This window comes from Caenorhabditis briggsae (assembly GCF_000004555.2).
Source record: "Caenorhabditis briggsae complete genome, chrI, whole genome shotgun sequence".
In the NCBI taxonomy this organism is placed as follows: domain Eukaryota; kingdom Metazoa; phylum Nematoda; class Chromadorea; order Rhabditida; family Rhabditidae; genus Caenorhabditis; species Caenorhabditis briggsae.
The window spans coordinates 11,901,876-11,916,120 of NC_013489.2; the positions used below are offsets into that span (position 1 = coordinate 11,901,876).

The 14,245-nt window shown below is 37.7% G+C and overlaps 7 protein-coding genes across 7 annotated transcripts in view; 3 read left to right on the forward strand and 4 right to left on the reverse strand.

Moving 5' to 3' along the window:
* Cbr-fdps-1 overlaps positions 1-506 on the reverse strand; it is a gene marked incomplete at both ends in the record, with an annotated part of 2,242 nt that extends 1,736 nt beyond the window's left edge. Inside the window, 2 exons of the mRNA XM_002640480.1 lie at positions 190-330; positions 378-506. Coding sequence (XP_002640526.1) covers positions 190-330; positions 378-506 — 270 coding nt within the window. The remainder of the gene's footprint in view (positions 1-189; positions 331-377) is intronic.
* A 1,514-nt stretch (positions 507-2,020) lies between these two features.
* Positions 2,021-4,614, reverse strand: Cbr-wve-1 (the record flags this gene model as incomplete). The annotated part of the gene is made up of 7 exons (XM_045241307.1): positions 2,021-2,269; positions 2,430-2,507; positions 2,837-3,187; positions 3,270-3,594; positions 3,914-4,067; positions 4,164-4,297; positions 4,478-4,614. The coding sequence occupies 7 exons, from the start codon at positions 4,612-4,614 to the stop codon at positions 2,021-2,023; spliced, it is 1,428 nt and encodes a 475-aa protein (XP_045096555.1).
* A 503-nt stretch (positions 4,615-5,117) lies between these two features.
* Positions 5,118-5,891, forward strand: CBG18686 (the record flags this gene model as incomplete). Its single annotated transcript, XM_002640478.1, has 3 exons — positions 5,118-5,145; positions 5,616-5,694; positions 5,744-5,891. 3 exons carry the CDS (start codon positions 5,118-5,120, stop codon positions 5,889-5,891), a joined length of 255 nt encoding a protein of 84 aa, XP_002640524.1.
* Positions 5,892-6,321: 430 nt separating this feature from the next.
* On the forward strand, positions 6,322-6,952 carry CBG18685 (the record flags this gene model as incomplete). The annotated part of the gene is made up of 3 exons (XM_002640477.1): positions 6,322-6,349; positions 6,611-6,689; positions 6,805-6,952. 3 exons carry the CDS (start codon positions 6,322-6,324, stop codon positions 6,950-6,952), a joined length of 255 nt encoding a protein of 84 aa, XP_002640523.1.
* Positions 6,953-7,321: 369 nt separating this feature from the next.
* Positions 7,322-8,067, forward strand: CBG18684 (the record flags this gene model as incomplete). Its single annotated transcript, XM_002640476.1, has 3 exons — positions 7,322-7,349; positions 7,568-7,646; positions 7,920-8,067. The coding sequence occupies 3 exons, from the start codon at positions 7,322-7,324 to the stop codon at positions 8,065-8,067; spliced, it is 255 nt and encodes an 84-aa protein (XP_002640522.1).
* Positions 8,068-8,272: 205 nt separating this feature from the next.
* CBG18683 lies at positions 8,273-10,505 on the reverse strand (the record flags this gene model as incomplete). The annotated part of the gene is made up of 3 exons (XM_002640475.1): positions 8,273-8,399; positions 8,486-9,229; positions 10,429-10,505. The coding sequence occupies 3 exons, from the start codon at positions 10,503-10,505 to the stop codon at positions 8,273-8,275; spliced, it is 948 nt and encodes a 315-aa protein (XP_002640521.1).
* Positions 10,506-10,863: 358 nt separating this feature from the next.
* On the reverse strand, positions 10,864-13,434 carry CBG18682 (the record flags this gene model as incomplete). Its single annotated transcript, XM_002640474.2, has 3 exons — positions 10,864-11,011; positions 12,372-13,190; positions 13,289-13,434. 3 exons carry the CDS (start codon positions 13,432-13,434, stop codon positions 10,864-10,866), a joined length of 1,113 nt encoding a protein of 370 aa, XP_002640520.2.
* Between the last annotated feature and the right edge of the window lie 811 nt (positions 13,435-14,245).

Consider the following 14,245-nt stretch of genomic DNA (forward strand, 5'->3'; position numbering starts at 1 on the left):
CAAAACCAGTTTTTGCACATGCTCAGCAGTAGTAAAATTGAAATTTGCTACTGCCAAGCAGTACCAAAATCATCTTTTTTTTCATTTTTCACTCATTTTTTCACATTTTTCACTACTTTTGGCTTATTTTTCACCAATTTTTAGTCATTTTCACCAATGTTCACCATTTCCCATCTCAAAAAAACTCACAATTTCCAGCGTCGCCGCCGCCTCACACACCGCCTGTAATTCCTGGGTTTCTTCGCGCAAATGCGGCTGAAGAGCTCGTATCGTGTCGACGCAAAGCGATGCTCGCGAGTATTTTCCACCGATCACAGTGTTGTCAAAAAGCTGGAATTTTCAGATAAATTTTGGGAAAATTAGACTTAAAAACTCACATTTTTACACCTGTACTGAACCAAATCGTATTCCATTCCATCGGCAGGGAGTTTCGCCGAAACGACCCGTACAAACTTCTTTTTCACTTCGCCAAGCGCCGTTTCTACTAATTTTCTACTGGCGAACATTTTTTTAATGTCTGAAAGTGCATAGAAATTAGCTTAAAGGGGGAAAAATCGCAATTTTTCTATTGCTAAGCAGTATTAAAATCAAACTTTGATACTGCTTAGCAGTACCAAAACCACTTTTTGCACCTGCTAAGCAGTAGCAAACTTGAATTTGACTACTGCCAAGCAGTGTCAAATTTCAATTTTTAGGCTTTTAAAATTGAAATTGCGTTTCTTTAAACGAATTTAATGAAAATTTTACTGAAAATGACCTGAAAGCGATCCAAAATTGGCTAAAAATGATATAAAATAATCGAAATTTGTTAAAAATGAAACAATCAGGTTTCCGAGAACTTTTGATGATTTTAGGCCGTTTTTAGCCCATTTTGGGTATTTGTCAAGCCAGTTTTCAGCTATTTCAAGCCATGAAGCGAAATTTTGAATTACTACTGCTTGGCAGGTGCCAAAAGGCATTTTGGTACTGCTTAGCACTAGTATAATCCAAATTTGCTACTGCTGGGCAGTACAAAAATGTGCATTTTTTGAAAAGAAATTCAGAAAAAACAGAAAAAAAAAGAATTTCACTATCTCAAAAAAATCAGATGACTCAATTTGTTTGCGAAAATTGCGAAATAGTCAGACTCGATGGGGGCGGGGCTACCTCAGAAATTGCAAATATTTAGAAAGCTGTGTAGTTTATTGAGAAATTACATATTTAAAACCAGTAGGAAAGAAAAAAAGGCCGGGGAAATTCAAAATTTGGCTCAGGATGAAGCAAAAAATGCACATTATAAAGGAAAATTGGCGAGAAATTAAGGCATCAATGGAAGAACATATTTACACTCGTTAATTTATGGATCAATTGCAAAGAATGGATTCTAGAATGAATAATTATGCGGGTGGACAGAAATAGGGTACAATTTGGGAGGAAATGGGGAAGAGGAGGGGGAAAAGGAACAAAGGGCATTGAGTTTCTAATTAAATCGATGTGGGCTTGGAGCACATGAGAGAATTTTGATAAATAGAGAAAATGAAGGAAAAAGAGGAAATTCTTTGAAAAATTCAATAAAAATGATGCAAACGTAGTAAAGGCAGTAGCAAAAAATGATTTTTGCATACTTGTAATCCGGGCCTTGGCGGGCCCTGCCATAATTTCTTTCAGAATCGATATTTTCAAACTAGCTAAATCAGGTATGATAGAGCTTCACGAGTACTACAAAACGGTATTATTTGAAATATTGTACCTTATCTATGAACAAAGTTACAGATCATAAAGTGGCCTGTTTTTTTTTGTTCCTTTTGCTCATATCTGATTGAGTTGGTTCGAAAACATTGATTCTAAAGAAGTTAAGGCAGGGTCCGGCAAAGGCTCAGATTACAAGTATGGATTTTGGTACTGCTAATCAGTAGTAAAATTGAGATTGCCAGTAGCAAATTTACATTTTACTACTCCCAAGCAGTAGAAAATTTCACGAATTTCCTTATTTTCCTTCAAAATCAAGCATAAAAAGTACGAAAATCCGAAAATCAAGATTTTAATCATCCCATTCATTATCATCGTCATCCGCTTCTTCACTACTCGAATCATTTCCCATCACTTGATCCATTCGTCTCTTCAGAATCGCTGCGACGTCGTTAGCCTCCAGAGCAGCCTTATCAGCAGCTTCGTCTTCGGCTCTTTGCACTTTTCGTAGTTTGTAGCCTGATTGAATTTGCGCCATAAGGTCACCATGCCCATCGAGTGGTTTTGGCTGGGCTGGAGCTGATGATGAGGGCTCACCGTCCTGGAATAGTTTTTTATAGCTTTTTGGGATCTTTTTGGGATACTTTTTGGTCCAAATATGTAAAAAAATCGAGATTCAGGGATTTCTAAATCCCGAATCTACCGAAAAAGCCAACAAAGGAAATGTTAAAGGACACATATAGGTTGTCTGGCTGGGGTACCTTTGGCGCTGGAGCAGCAAACGACGCGGCGGCGGTGCTGATGGGCATCGGAGGCGGTGGTGGAGGTGGTGGAGGAATCTGAAAGGGGATTTTGGAAGAGGGTATAGATATGGACAAGGGTGAGAGGAACATAGGGAGAATCGGTTTAGCTGATTTTTTTGGTCTGAAAATCACGATTTTTGGCCTATTTTTACACTGAAAATAACGATTTTGAGAGTGATTTTAACTTTAAAATCATGATTTCAAGCTTATTTTTAACCTAAAAATCATGATTTTTAGACAAATTTCGTTCTGAAAATCACGATTTTTATCCTATTTTTGAGCTATAATAGGACTTTTAGCATCATTCTGACGTTCCTTTCACTTTCAGGCTGATTTTTCAGCAATTTTTCGATTAAAAATCTTACATTTGTTGGCGGCGCAGCACTGGGCTCCACGAATTGCATCGTCGACGGCGCCTCGGTCGGCAGTTGATGAACAATCGATTGTTGCATCAGAAGAGACGGTGGTGGTGGTGGAAGATCATCATCCTCATCGTCAATCGATAGAATCGACATATCTGGAGGTGGAAGATGATCAAGGGTCGAGGATCCACCGGTGAATGGAGGTGGATCCATGGGCCGTTTAATGATCGGAGACGCTCTGTGTGGTGGTGGCGGGAGACCAGTGGATCTTTGTTGATTCGGATGAACATTTTGTTGGGGATGATGGTGCATTGTCATTCCCAGTGGTGCCACCATAGATAGATTCGCGGGATGCTGGAAAATGTGGTCAATAAAATATAATTTTTGGGCAAGAACATGCCGAAATCAAGCACTCCTCTAAAAAAACCATCCTTACCGAATTCTGATTCTTAAAATTTAATTGTAACCCAAGTGCCTGCGGTGCCTGATACTCTTCCGGAAACGAGAACACCTCATTCTGCTGATTGATCCGTGATCCACTGATTTGTCGATTTCTATTCGGCATATCATTGTACATCGTAGTGCCCAGTGGACCAGTTCCTTGCGGCTGCTTTCTCCGTTTTTTGGGGCTTTTTGAGCCGTCATTCGGACTTTTTACTCTTCTTGGCCGCTCTGCCACGTCTTTCAGAGTCTCTTTTTTCCATAAATCGAAGAAGAATGAGGGATTTGTGTAAAGGAACAGGGCTGGGGTCGGGGAGTCTCTGGAAATTGAAATTTTCGAGTTTTTAAAGTTGAAAATCTAGGAATTCTGACTGTAAACAAGCCTTAATTGATGAAAAATAGAGCCGCCGGGCAGGCACAAAGTAGCAAATTTTAATTTTTTTTGTTTGAGTTTTTCAAATCAAGGTTGTGTAATTTTTTAAAACTTTAACAGCGTCAAAATTCTCAATCAAAATTCTTCTAAAACAGAAAACTGTTTTCTAAGATATTAGAGAATTTTTTATGATTTTCGACCGATTTTAGGCTATTTTGGGCCCTTTTCAAACTATTTTTCAGCTAATCAGGCTAATTTTCGCTCACCTGAACTGATTCAACGCATCTAGGTTTGGTGGTGGATCACAAATTGCGTACTGCTCAGCCAACGCTGCTGGCAACGTGCTCCTATCCAAAATGTGCTGATCGACAAGCATCGAGCTTTTGAATGCTTTTCGCATGTTCGCTTCGTTGAGAGAGGCTGGAAAAAGTCATATTTTTGGATAAAAATTTGGATTTTTCACTATTTTTTGGGTCAAAATTTAGATTTTCTTAGATTTTTCGAGTTATTTCGTACCCTGATCAGTTGTGGCGTCCAGTTGATCCACTTTCTGGTGCAGCCTATCAATTCTTTGCTGGAGAGTGTTGGTTTTGTGATGAATGACCATCGCGTCGTGGTAGATCTCGCCAAAGATGTTCTCCGCGTGCTTGCTGAAACATAGGTGGTATTTCCAGGTTCAAGGATGAATTTTTCCACTTTTATAGCTATTTTTAGACTTTTTACGCGTTTTTTCAAGGTTTCTAGACATATTTTCCAATTTTTATAGCTCTTTTTAGTGCTTTTTAGGCCATTTTTTTGGTCTTTCACATGATTTTCTCATATTTTCCTACCTCAATGAGCTCAACTGCCGAATCAAATTGGCGATGGTTCCGTTGGCGGTACACTGAAGCTCATCGCGTTGAATTGACGGCGGAATCGTGTCTCGACTGATGTTAACAGGCGAAACCGCCCGTTTTGTTAGTGGCATGGCTGAAAAAATTCACTTTAAAAAAAACGAAATTTGCATTTTTAAGCTTGAAGAATCAAAATGGTCTGAAAATCGAGGAAAAAAACAACATTGTTGAATTTTTTGTTGTAAAATCCGTTATTTTTTCAATTTTGTAACTGAAAATTAGCTTTTCCCTTAATTTGAATCAGAAAATCAATTTTCTCATTTTCAAAAAATAGATTTTTCCCTATTTTTTCTACTCATAAAGGGCAACCCAACTATTTATATCGAATTTAACTCAATTTTTACAATTATTTAACCGGAAAAAACGGAAAATAACGAGAAAAAACACTAAAAATCATGCATTTTCCACTGACTCATGTTTCCCTCGCCTCTCATCCGTAAATCGACACCAAATCCACCGTAGCGCTGCGTTGTCGCGGCGAGACCCGCCGACGGTTTCTCGTGTCAACAAAAGCGGTTTTAGGACTGCCACCTTTAGCCTTTCGCTCTATTTTCGTTCAAAAAACCTCTAAAAACCGATGGCTGCTCAAGGATTCTCCGTTTACGGTAAGTAGAAACCTCTGAAATTGCTCTGAAATCGAAATCCTGACTGAAAAAATCAATTTGTTCGACCAAAAACCTTCAATTTTCGATCCAAAACCTCAAAAACCCCCTCTGACTCTGTCTTAAGCTACCCCTTGTTTCCGAATCGGCCTTCGTTCTCTATGGTTCACTTGTGTTCCTTGAAAACAAACACCGATATTTCAGGTAGATCCATCCACAAAGTAAAATGAGAATAAGCACTAACTGACTCGGGGACCATCACATGAACAATCTGGAACTTGGAATATATGGATACCCAGCCGAAGCCGGAAAAAGTAATAATGGTGATGAGACTCCCAACCGTTTTTCAGTCTCCGTAGTCTAGGCTAGTGTAGGGTGCATTTGCTCTGTAAGCGTGCATTGTGAGAGTTTCCTAACTTTCTTTTTTGTTTCTTCAGAATTTAGGTTGAGATTTTAATCTATTATCTTTTCAGTCGGAAACGTTCCATATCAGGTTTCCGAGGAGGAGATCGGACAGTGGTTCAGCAGTGTTGGAGTTGTCAACAATGTGAGGTGGGTAACAAATTCACTAGGAAACAGAATTCGAAGCTCTTCATTCCAGAATCGTATTTGATCGCGAAACCGGACGTCCAAGAGGATTCGCCTTTGTCGAGTTCACCGATGAGGCTGGAGCCCAGAGAGCCGTTGAGCAACTCAATGGAGCGTCCTTCAACGGACGCAATCTCCGTGTCAACTATGCCAACAAATAAGCGCCCCGATGATCATCGACACTCAGAGATTTCTCCCTGCACTTGTGATATACATTCCACCTAAAATATATTTCGCGTGCATGCTTCCTTATTTATATTCTTCTTGTAACATAACATCTTGTCATCAAAAAAGTCTGAATAATAAATCTCTTAAATATGTCATAAATTGTTTGTTATTGAAATTGTTAGATGGGGGTGGGGATTTGAATCTTAATCATTTACTAGGCTTATGGATGGAAACCTTTCGTGAATACGTGCAAAATTCCGCCGAAAATTGGCAAAAAAAAATAATTTTGAAAAATTCAAATTAGGTCATCTGCAACCCTGGCACGGTTTTATCTGCAAGTGCGGCACGGTTATCCGGTCGAGTGGCAACGGCAAATTTCTGTGGAATTTCAGACACAACTCAATTGTTCGTCCTAAAATCGACATGTCTGGATCAGGATTCTCTGTCTACGGTTAGTTTGAATATTCAGAATGTATTTCAGAGTGGTTTTGAGTTGATCTGACTGAAAATCAAGGAGAATTTCGAAGAGAAAATATTTTTGGCCTAAAATTTTGATTTTTCCATTTTTTCGAAGTTCTCGGCGACGTATACGAATTTTCCTCGAGTTTTGCAACTAATTATGCCGGATATCCGCTCAGTTTTCAAGTTAAAAATATAAAATTTTGGGATTTTTGCCTAAAAATTATTTTGTTAGCAAAAAATTCCTTTTCAGTTGGAAACGCTCCATACCAAACCACCGAGCAGGAGATGGGAGATTTCTTCGCCACCGCCGGAGAAGTCACCAACGTCAGGTAAGTATGTCTCCGTTCCGTCTTGCTCCGCGAGCTAAAAGAGTGACTGCCTCAATCTCTGCGTCTCTTCTTCTCTCGCGTTCTCTAGTTTGCCGATCAACACCTCATTTTTCAGAATCGTCCTTGACCGCGAAACCGGACGCCCAAGAGGATTCGCCTTCGTCGAGTTCGCCGAGGAGGCCGGAGCCAACAGAGCCGTCGAGCAATTCAATGGAACCGACTTCAACGGAAGATCTCTTCGCGTCAACCTCGCCACCAGATAAATTCAGCAGCTTCTGTGCTATATCAGTTGAATAACTTTCATTTTACGCGTTTTTTTATTGCTTGTAAGATCTCAAAAGATAATGAACCACCCTAATGAATAGTTTTTGATAGTTTTTCATCTGTGTTATCTATTTTGGGTCGAGAATCTACTCGGGAGTAGCTTTCCTCATCTGAACAGCCAAAATTCCGGATAAATTCCTGCAAAAACCCCAAAAATAGGCCGAAAATCAATCGAAAATTCAAATTAGGTCATCCGCAACCCTGGCACGGTTTCGTTTGCAAGTGCGGCACGGTTGCTTTGTCGCCTGGCAACGACAGATTTCTGGAGAATTTTCAGACACAACTCAACTGTTCGTCCCTAAATCGTCATGTCTGGATCAGGATTCTCTATCTACGGTTAGTACGAATATTTAGAATGAATTTCAGACTGATTTTGAGTAGATTTGGCTGAAAATTAGGTAGAATTCCGAGAAAAAATAATTTTGGCCTAAAATTTCGTTTTTTTTCTGATTTTTAAAAGTCCTTTCTTCTTTTTCGGTCAACAAATTTCGACTATTAGCTTAACACAGAAAACTTTAAAGAAAAAATCATTTTTTCAAAAAAACATTTTTCAGTCGGAAACGCTCCATACCAGACCACCGAGCAGGAGATGGGAGACTTCTTCAGCTCCGTTGGAACCGTCACCAACGTCAGGTAAGCGTGCATTCTTGTCTTCTTTGTTGCTCCGTGAGCAAAATGCTGCGTCTCTTCTTCTCTAGCGCTCTCTAGTTTGCCGACAAGCGCCTCACGGTGTGCTCGGAAACCCCGAAAATTCCGGGGAAAGTTTTCCTGGGAAAAGTGGGCGGAGCCCAAATTGCAACCATAGCACGGTGTTTAGCACATTGCAATTTAGGCTTCACCCACGTTTCCCTGAAAATTTTCAACTTGCGGGTTCTCTGTTCTCTATTATTCTACCTCATTTTTCAGAATCGTCCTTGACCGCGAAACTGGACGTCCAAGAGGATTCGCCTTCGTCGAGTTCTCCGAGCAGCAATCCGCTGAAAGAGCCGTCAACGAGCTCAACGGAGCCGACTTCAACGGAAGACAACTCCGCGTCAACATCGCCAGCAGATAGATGCTCTCTAATCTAAATAACTTTCATTTTCTGTGTGTCTCTTATTGCTTGTAAGATCTCAAAACAGTATAATAAGCCTCCGCAATGAATAGTTTTCGTTATGTGAGGTTGTATAGGTTTAAGATGATAGAATCAGAAGGTTTATTAGGTAATTATTAAACGAGGGGCGCGAATATATAGGGAAAAGAATTGACAGAAAAAAAAATTAGTCTAGGAGCATAAAGCTGAACGCACTGCTTCGAGGTGGATCGAAATGGATCACTGCCCTCTGGCCTTCCACATTCTTGAACACGACACCTCTTCTCACGGTTTCCTGATATCCTTCGTGGTCTCTGGAAGAAACAAAACGATTAAATTAGTCAGAAAACTACTTTTCTAAGCCAAGGAGCTAGTGAGCTAGCTCAACTAAATAGCTCACCTTTCATGGACACATTTATCATCCTCCGATTTGATCGGAATTTCCATATCGAAAATTGTAGATTTATCATTGATTTGCTTGCCTTGCACCGTAAAATAGAACATTTTCATTCTACGAAGCTTTCCAGATTGCCATCTTCTCAGGAATCGATCCAGGTCTTCATTGGTGAGGCTAGACTTTTTCAATGAAATTTTGAGGCAGCGATTGGCAGCTTTGAATAGTTGATCCATCTTGATCCAGTGCGAGTTTTGGATGTACAGGAATTTCGGGTAAAAAACGAATTTAAATTCGAAAGTTGGTGGGAACTCGACAGCTGCTCCGATGCTGAGCATATCGGTGACTTTCAAGCTGCTCAGAATCTCCTTGAAGACGTCTCCTTCAGTTTTGTACATACGGAAAGTCACATTTTTCACCGAGCATTTGAAATGAACCAAGAGTTTAACAATTGGCAAAGTGTTGAAAATGGTCTCTGGACAAGTCTCAAAGTGGCGAATTTTGCGGCATCCGAAGTAAAGCAGAAATTCGAAGAGATGGATGCAAATATCCCTTGTCGGGCACTCGGTCTTCACGAATTTCGCATTCTCCTGCTCGCTCTCCAACGAATAGAAGTAAACTGGCCACTGACGTTTGTCTGGGGTGTAGATGTTGATTTGTTTGCAGTAGAGGTCCACTGATAACTCGAATTTCTTGCCAATGCGTCTGATCATTGGATGAAGGCGTTTCGAGCATTTTGCGAATTCGATTCTGGAAAAATATAGTTTTTGGCCTATTTTTTCAATTATTTTCATTGTTTTTTGCGATTTTTCGGCTTAAAAAATAGCTGAAAATCGATAAAATACGTCAAAAAATCTTTTTAAAAAAATAATTTTTGATGGTTTTCATGCGATTTTTCGAATTTTTAGTTGTCAAAATCCATGAAATTCGTACAAAAATCGAAAAAAAACCAATTTTGAACACTAAAACTCCGGGAATTTATGAGAAAATGTTGAGAATTTACAGAGAAAAATATGATTTTTTTTGTTTGATTATTGCGATTTTTCGTTCCAGAAACTGTCATAATTTCAGCTTTTTTAGCTTATGTTTTGGGTCTTTTTTGACTGTAAATTGCCGATTTTTGGGATATTTTTCGAATTTTCAGTGGCATTTTTAGCTAAAAAATCCAAATTTAGAAGGGGATTTTCGTCGATTTTTCAGCGAAATTTTCAGACCTTTTTCGGTTTTTCAGCTATTTTTTGAGATTAATTTTCGATTTTTACAGATTTTTTTTGTCTGAAGTTCGACCGTGTTCGTTGAGGATTACTGTAGGTTACTGTAGTTTCTTCCCAAGAGCACAATGACGTCAAAATGTGGATAAAAATTGTGGAAAAACTTCGAACAATCCTACAGTAATCTCCAACGAACACCGTCGAATTTCAATTCAAAAAAGCTGAAAAAGCTTAAAATTTCGCCGAAAAATCATAGAAAATCCTCTTTTAAACTTGGATTTTTCAGGTAAAATGACTCAAAAATCGACAATTTACAGTCAAAAAAAAAATACTCAAAACATACGCTGAAAAAGCTGAAAATGTGGTAATTTCTGGAATGAAATATCGCTTTTTCAATAATTTTCATTTTTTTAAATGTTATTTCTCCGATTTCTCTAAACAAAAATTGCTCAAAAATCGAAAAAAAAATATATATTATCCATGTAATTTTTTGGCATTTTTGCCGATTTTTGTTAAGAAAAATTTGGAAAAGGCCTATTTTTTCCATATTTTGATAATTTTTGATGTTTTTAGACGATTTTTATGCGATTTTTCAGGAGTTTCATGTTTAGAAAAAGGTTACAAAAGATTTTTCTGGCCTATTTTTTTTTCGATTTTTCGGCAAATTTAATTGATTTTTCGCGATTTTTTGTGAGAAGAAAATGGATAAAAACCGATATTAACAATTATAAAACTCACAATTTGAATGGATCCATCTCCTTGAACACTTCCTCAAGTACAAGATCCGGGAGACGGAGAATTGGCAAACGAGACATAGCTAATAGCAAAGAATAAATGTTTTCTGAGGAATTCCGGAGGGGTAAAAAGGGTTTATTGATTAAACGAACCTTTAACACACCTGTTCACACCGGGATGAGTCAATAGATTCCCAGGAGGCAAAATTTCCTCCTTTAAAGGGACAGAACATCTTTTTAGGAGGTTAATAAGTCAATAAATATTGACATAATTAGTCGAAAATCACAAAACACACTTTCTTGGAGGTTAGATCAATGAATAGATACAAAAAATTGGAAAATTCTAGGATGGATAAGTACCCAAATAAATAAACATATTAGTCGAAAAAATATATAAGAAAATTAGAAAAAAAAATGATTTTTCAAAACAAATTAGAATTCAAGCATCCGGTCTCCAGACAATAATTCCAATATCTGTCGATGGCTGTCCTGGTCTTGCATTCATATAAAAGAAGATGGACCCCAGGTCTCCGTTGTCCAGATTGAAATGGAATCCACCGATATCGGGGTGTGGTTTGTCGTAGCGGCTGGAAAATTGAATTTTGAGGTGAAAAATGGATTTTTCACTTTTTGTTTGGTCCAAAATTTTCAATTTTTTCGAAATCGATTTCCCCCATGCATTGCAAATAAATATATTATTTTTTTTTTGAGCAAAAAACTGGAAATTCTGATTTTTTTTTCGATTTTTCTCTCTGAAATTGTGCTGAAGATCGGCGGAAAAACTGAAATTTTGGCTGAAAAACGCGTTTGAGCGGCACGAAAATTGTCAAAATCTGTCTGAAATTTCGAGTTTTCAGACGGATTTTCCGAAAAATTGAATTTTTGACTATTTTTCGAAAATCGACATTTTTGGAAAAATTGTCATAATTTCAGCATTTTCAGCAATTTTTGAGTTTTTTTAAAACTGTAAACTGTTGACTTTTGAGTTACTTTTCGAGTTTTCAGTGTAATTTTCCATCTAAAAAATCAATTTTGCTTTTTTTAAAATTCAAATAAAAAAGGGGATTTTCTGTGATTTTGAAATTTTTTAGCGGCGAAATTTTTAGTCCTTCTCAGGTTTTTCAGCTATTTTTCCAGTTTTTTTGTCTGAAGTTCGACCACATGACGGTGTTCGTTGCAGATTACTGTAGAAGTTGCGAGATTTTTTTCCACATATTTTTATCTGCGTTTGCGATTGTGTTCTCGGGAAGAAACTACATTTATCTACAGTAATCTTCTCGAACACTGTCCCGCTAAATTGCAGATAAAAACCGGAAAAAAACAGCTGAAAAAGCTAAAAAGGTCCGAAAATTCGGCCAAAAAATCATAGAAAATCCTTTTTTTGGATTTTTAAAAATCAGGTTTTTTAGCTAAAAAATGCCACTGAAAACTCGAAAAACAACTCAAAAATCGAGAATTTACAGTTAAAAAAGACCCGAGAAATAAGTGAAAAAGATAAAACTATCACAATTTCTGGAATGAAAACCGCGAAAATCAAAAAAAAATCAGATTTTTACTGAAAATTCGCAAATTTTTTTCATTAATTTCCGGATTTTAGTCACACTTTGAACACTGAAAATCGGAGATTTATGAGAAAAATTTGCGAGTTTTCAGAGAAAAATCTGACTTTTTTATTGATTTTCGCGATTTTTTCCTCCCAGACATTATCACAACTTGAGCTTTTTCACTTATTTTTGGGGTCTTTTATGACTGTAAATTGGCGATTTTTGAGCCATTTTTCGAGTTTTCAGTGCCATTTTTTATCTTAAGAATCCAATTTAAAAATCGGTATTTTCTATGAATTTTCGGTGAGATTTTCAGCCAATTTCAGCTTTTTTTGCAGTTTTTTTTATTGAAATGGTTCAAAAAGCCATTTTCCCCCCAGAAAAAGCGTTCAAAAGTCCTCACCTAAACAATCTCTCACTATTCTCTTGTATCAATGGAATATCCTGACAAATCACATCCCTATCATATCTCCTTTTCAGCTCCAAATGCACATAAACCATTTTCGGAAGAGCTCCAGAGATGATGGCCTTTAGAATCACATTATAATCTACATCAGTGAAATGCTGAGCATTTCCCAGCTTAAACGCCACCACATTATCCATCTGAAGCACATTTTCCACAGTCATCCAATGAGTATAGTCAATTCTCAGATCAGTGGCTTTCAGGGGAAGTGGATCAATTTGAAATCCTCTGAGCCGCCCGTAGAATCTCAGAGTATCTCTGCATTGATAGTTTTGCATCAAATCCACCATATTCTCATTGGAGACCAAGTCTCCGTAGATGTAAGACAATTTGATTCCATTTGGGAAGGTATTCAGCCACTCTATAAGAGGTTTATGGTCCCGATTCTCAATTCCATCAAGGAAAATTCTGACTTGTTGAAATTTGATATTCATCAGATTTTGGAGCTCCGCTATCAGTTCCTTTGTGATTTCCCAGTGGGATTTATGGAAGAAATAGAGTCCTTTTTCTTCCTGGAAATTGGCATGAATCTTCTGAAAATTTCCAACGTGTCTATCATATTTGGGATCTCTCTCCGTTTCGCCATTCAGAGATTGGAACCGAAATCTGGCTGGTTCTGCTGGAATTGCCGGGTATGTTGGGGGATATAACGCTGCTTGATAGATAAGGCTGGCTTGGAGGTGGAGGTGATAGGTTTTATGACGGCAGGAGCGTTTGACAGTTCGATGCATCCGTTTGGACGTTTGCGAGAAGTCGAAGCTGCAAAATTTTGAGATTTTTGAAGAAAAAAATTCTTTGAAAAAAATTTCTTTTTGCAAATTTCTTTTTTTTCGCAATTCTTTTTTCTCTAAACTCACATCTCAACAGGGTCCATCAACCTGATAACCATCTCTCGAACCAGATCCGGTAGCTTTAGTATTGGAAATTTCTCGACTTTTTTCTTTTTTTCGCTGATATTTTCTTCACATTTCTGAATTCCACCGTTTCTCGCGTTTTCTGACATTTTGGGACCTAAAAATAATACATTTTTAGCTTTTAGATCCGAAGAATACTGGAAAAAAGCAAAGAAAAACAATTTTTCAAAAAATCGCTAAAATACTACGGTAGAAAATTAAAGGGACATTGCCTATTTATGAGAAGGGTTTCGGCACGAATTACAAAATTACTGTAAAAAATGAGCTTTAGAGCCATTTTTGAACGATTTATCGCGATTTTCGCAAAAAAACATTTTTCGAGAGAATTTCAGAGATTTTAATGAAAAAAGGCTCTGAAAGGCCTAAAAATGCCTAAATTTAGTCGTTTTTAATCGCAAAAAATCTTAAATTTAGGTAAAAATTGAAAAAGAAATAGTCAGAAAATTTACACAAAAAAAGCGGTGAGAAACTGGAGAAAAAACGGGCGTCAACATAAAAAAAGTGAAAAAACCTCCACACTGTCGGCGTCTCTTCTGGGCGCCACCCTCTCGTTTCAAACGGCGGTGTCTAATTTAATGGATTCAAAAAAGAACAAAAATTAGGCATTAAGAAAATCTGAAAATCAATTCAATGAAAATTTGCTGAAAAATCTGGATAATATCAATAAAAAACTAAACATTTTTCGAAGAAACGAATGCCGCGTTCAAAGTTGATTTCCAGGAGTAATTTCCTGGAAAAACGCTGTCCAAAGCTGCGATTGTTTTCCAGGTTTACAGCAACACAGTAAACTACTGTATCACTCGTTTTGACTGTGTTCTTCCTGTTGATTCATGTCGATTTACGGCGGGTCTCGAAGCGGAGGCCTCTGGAAAACAATGGCAGCTTTGGACAGCGTTTTTC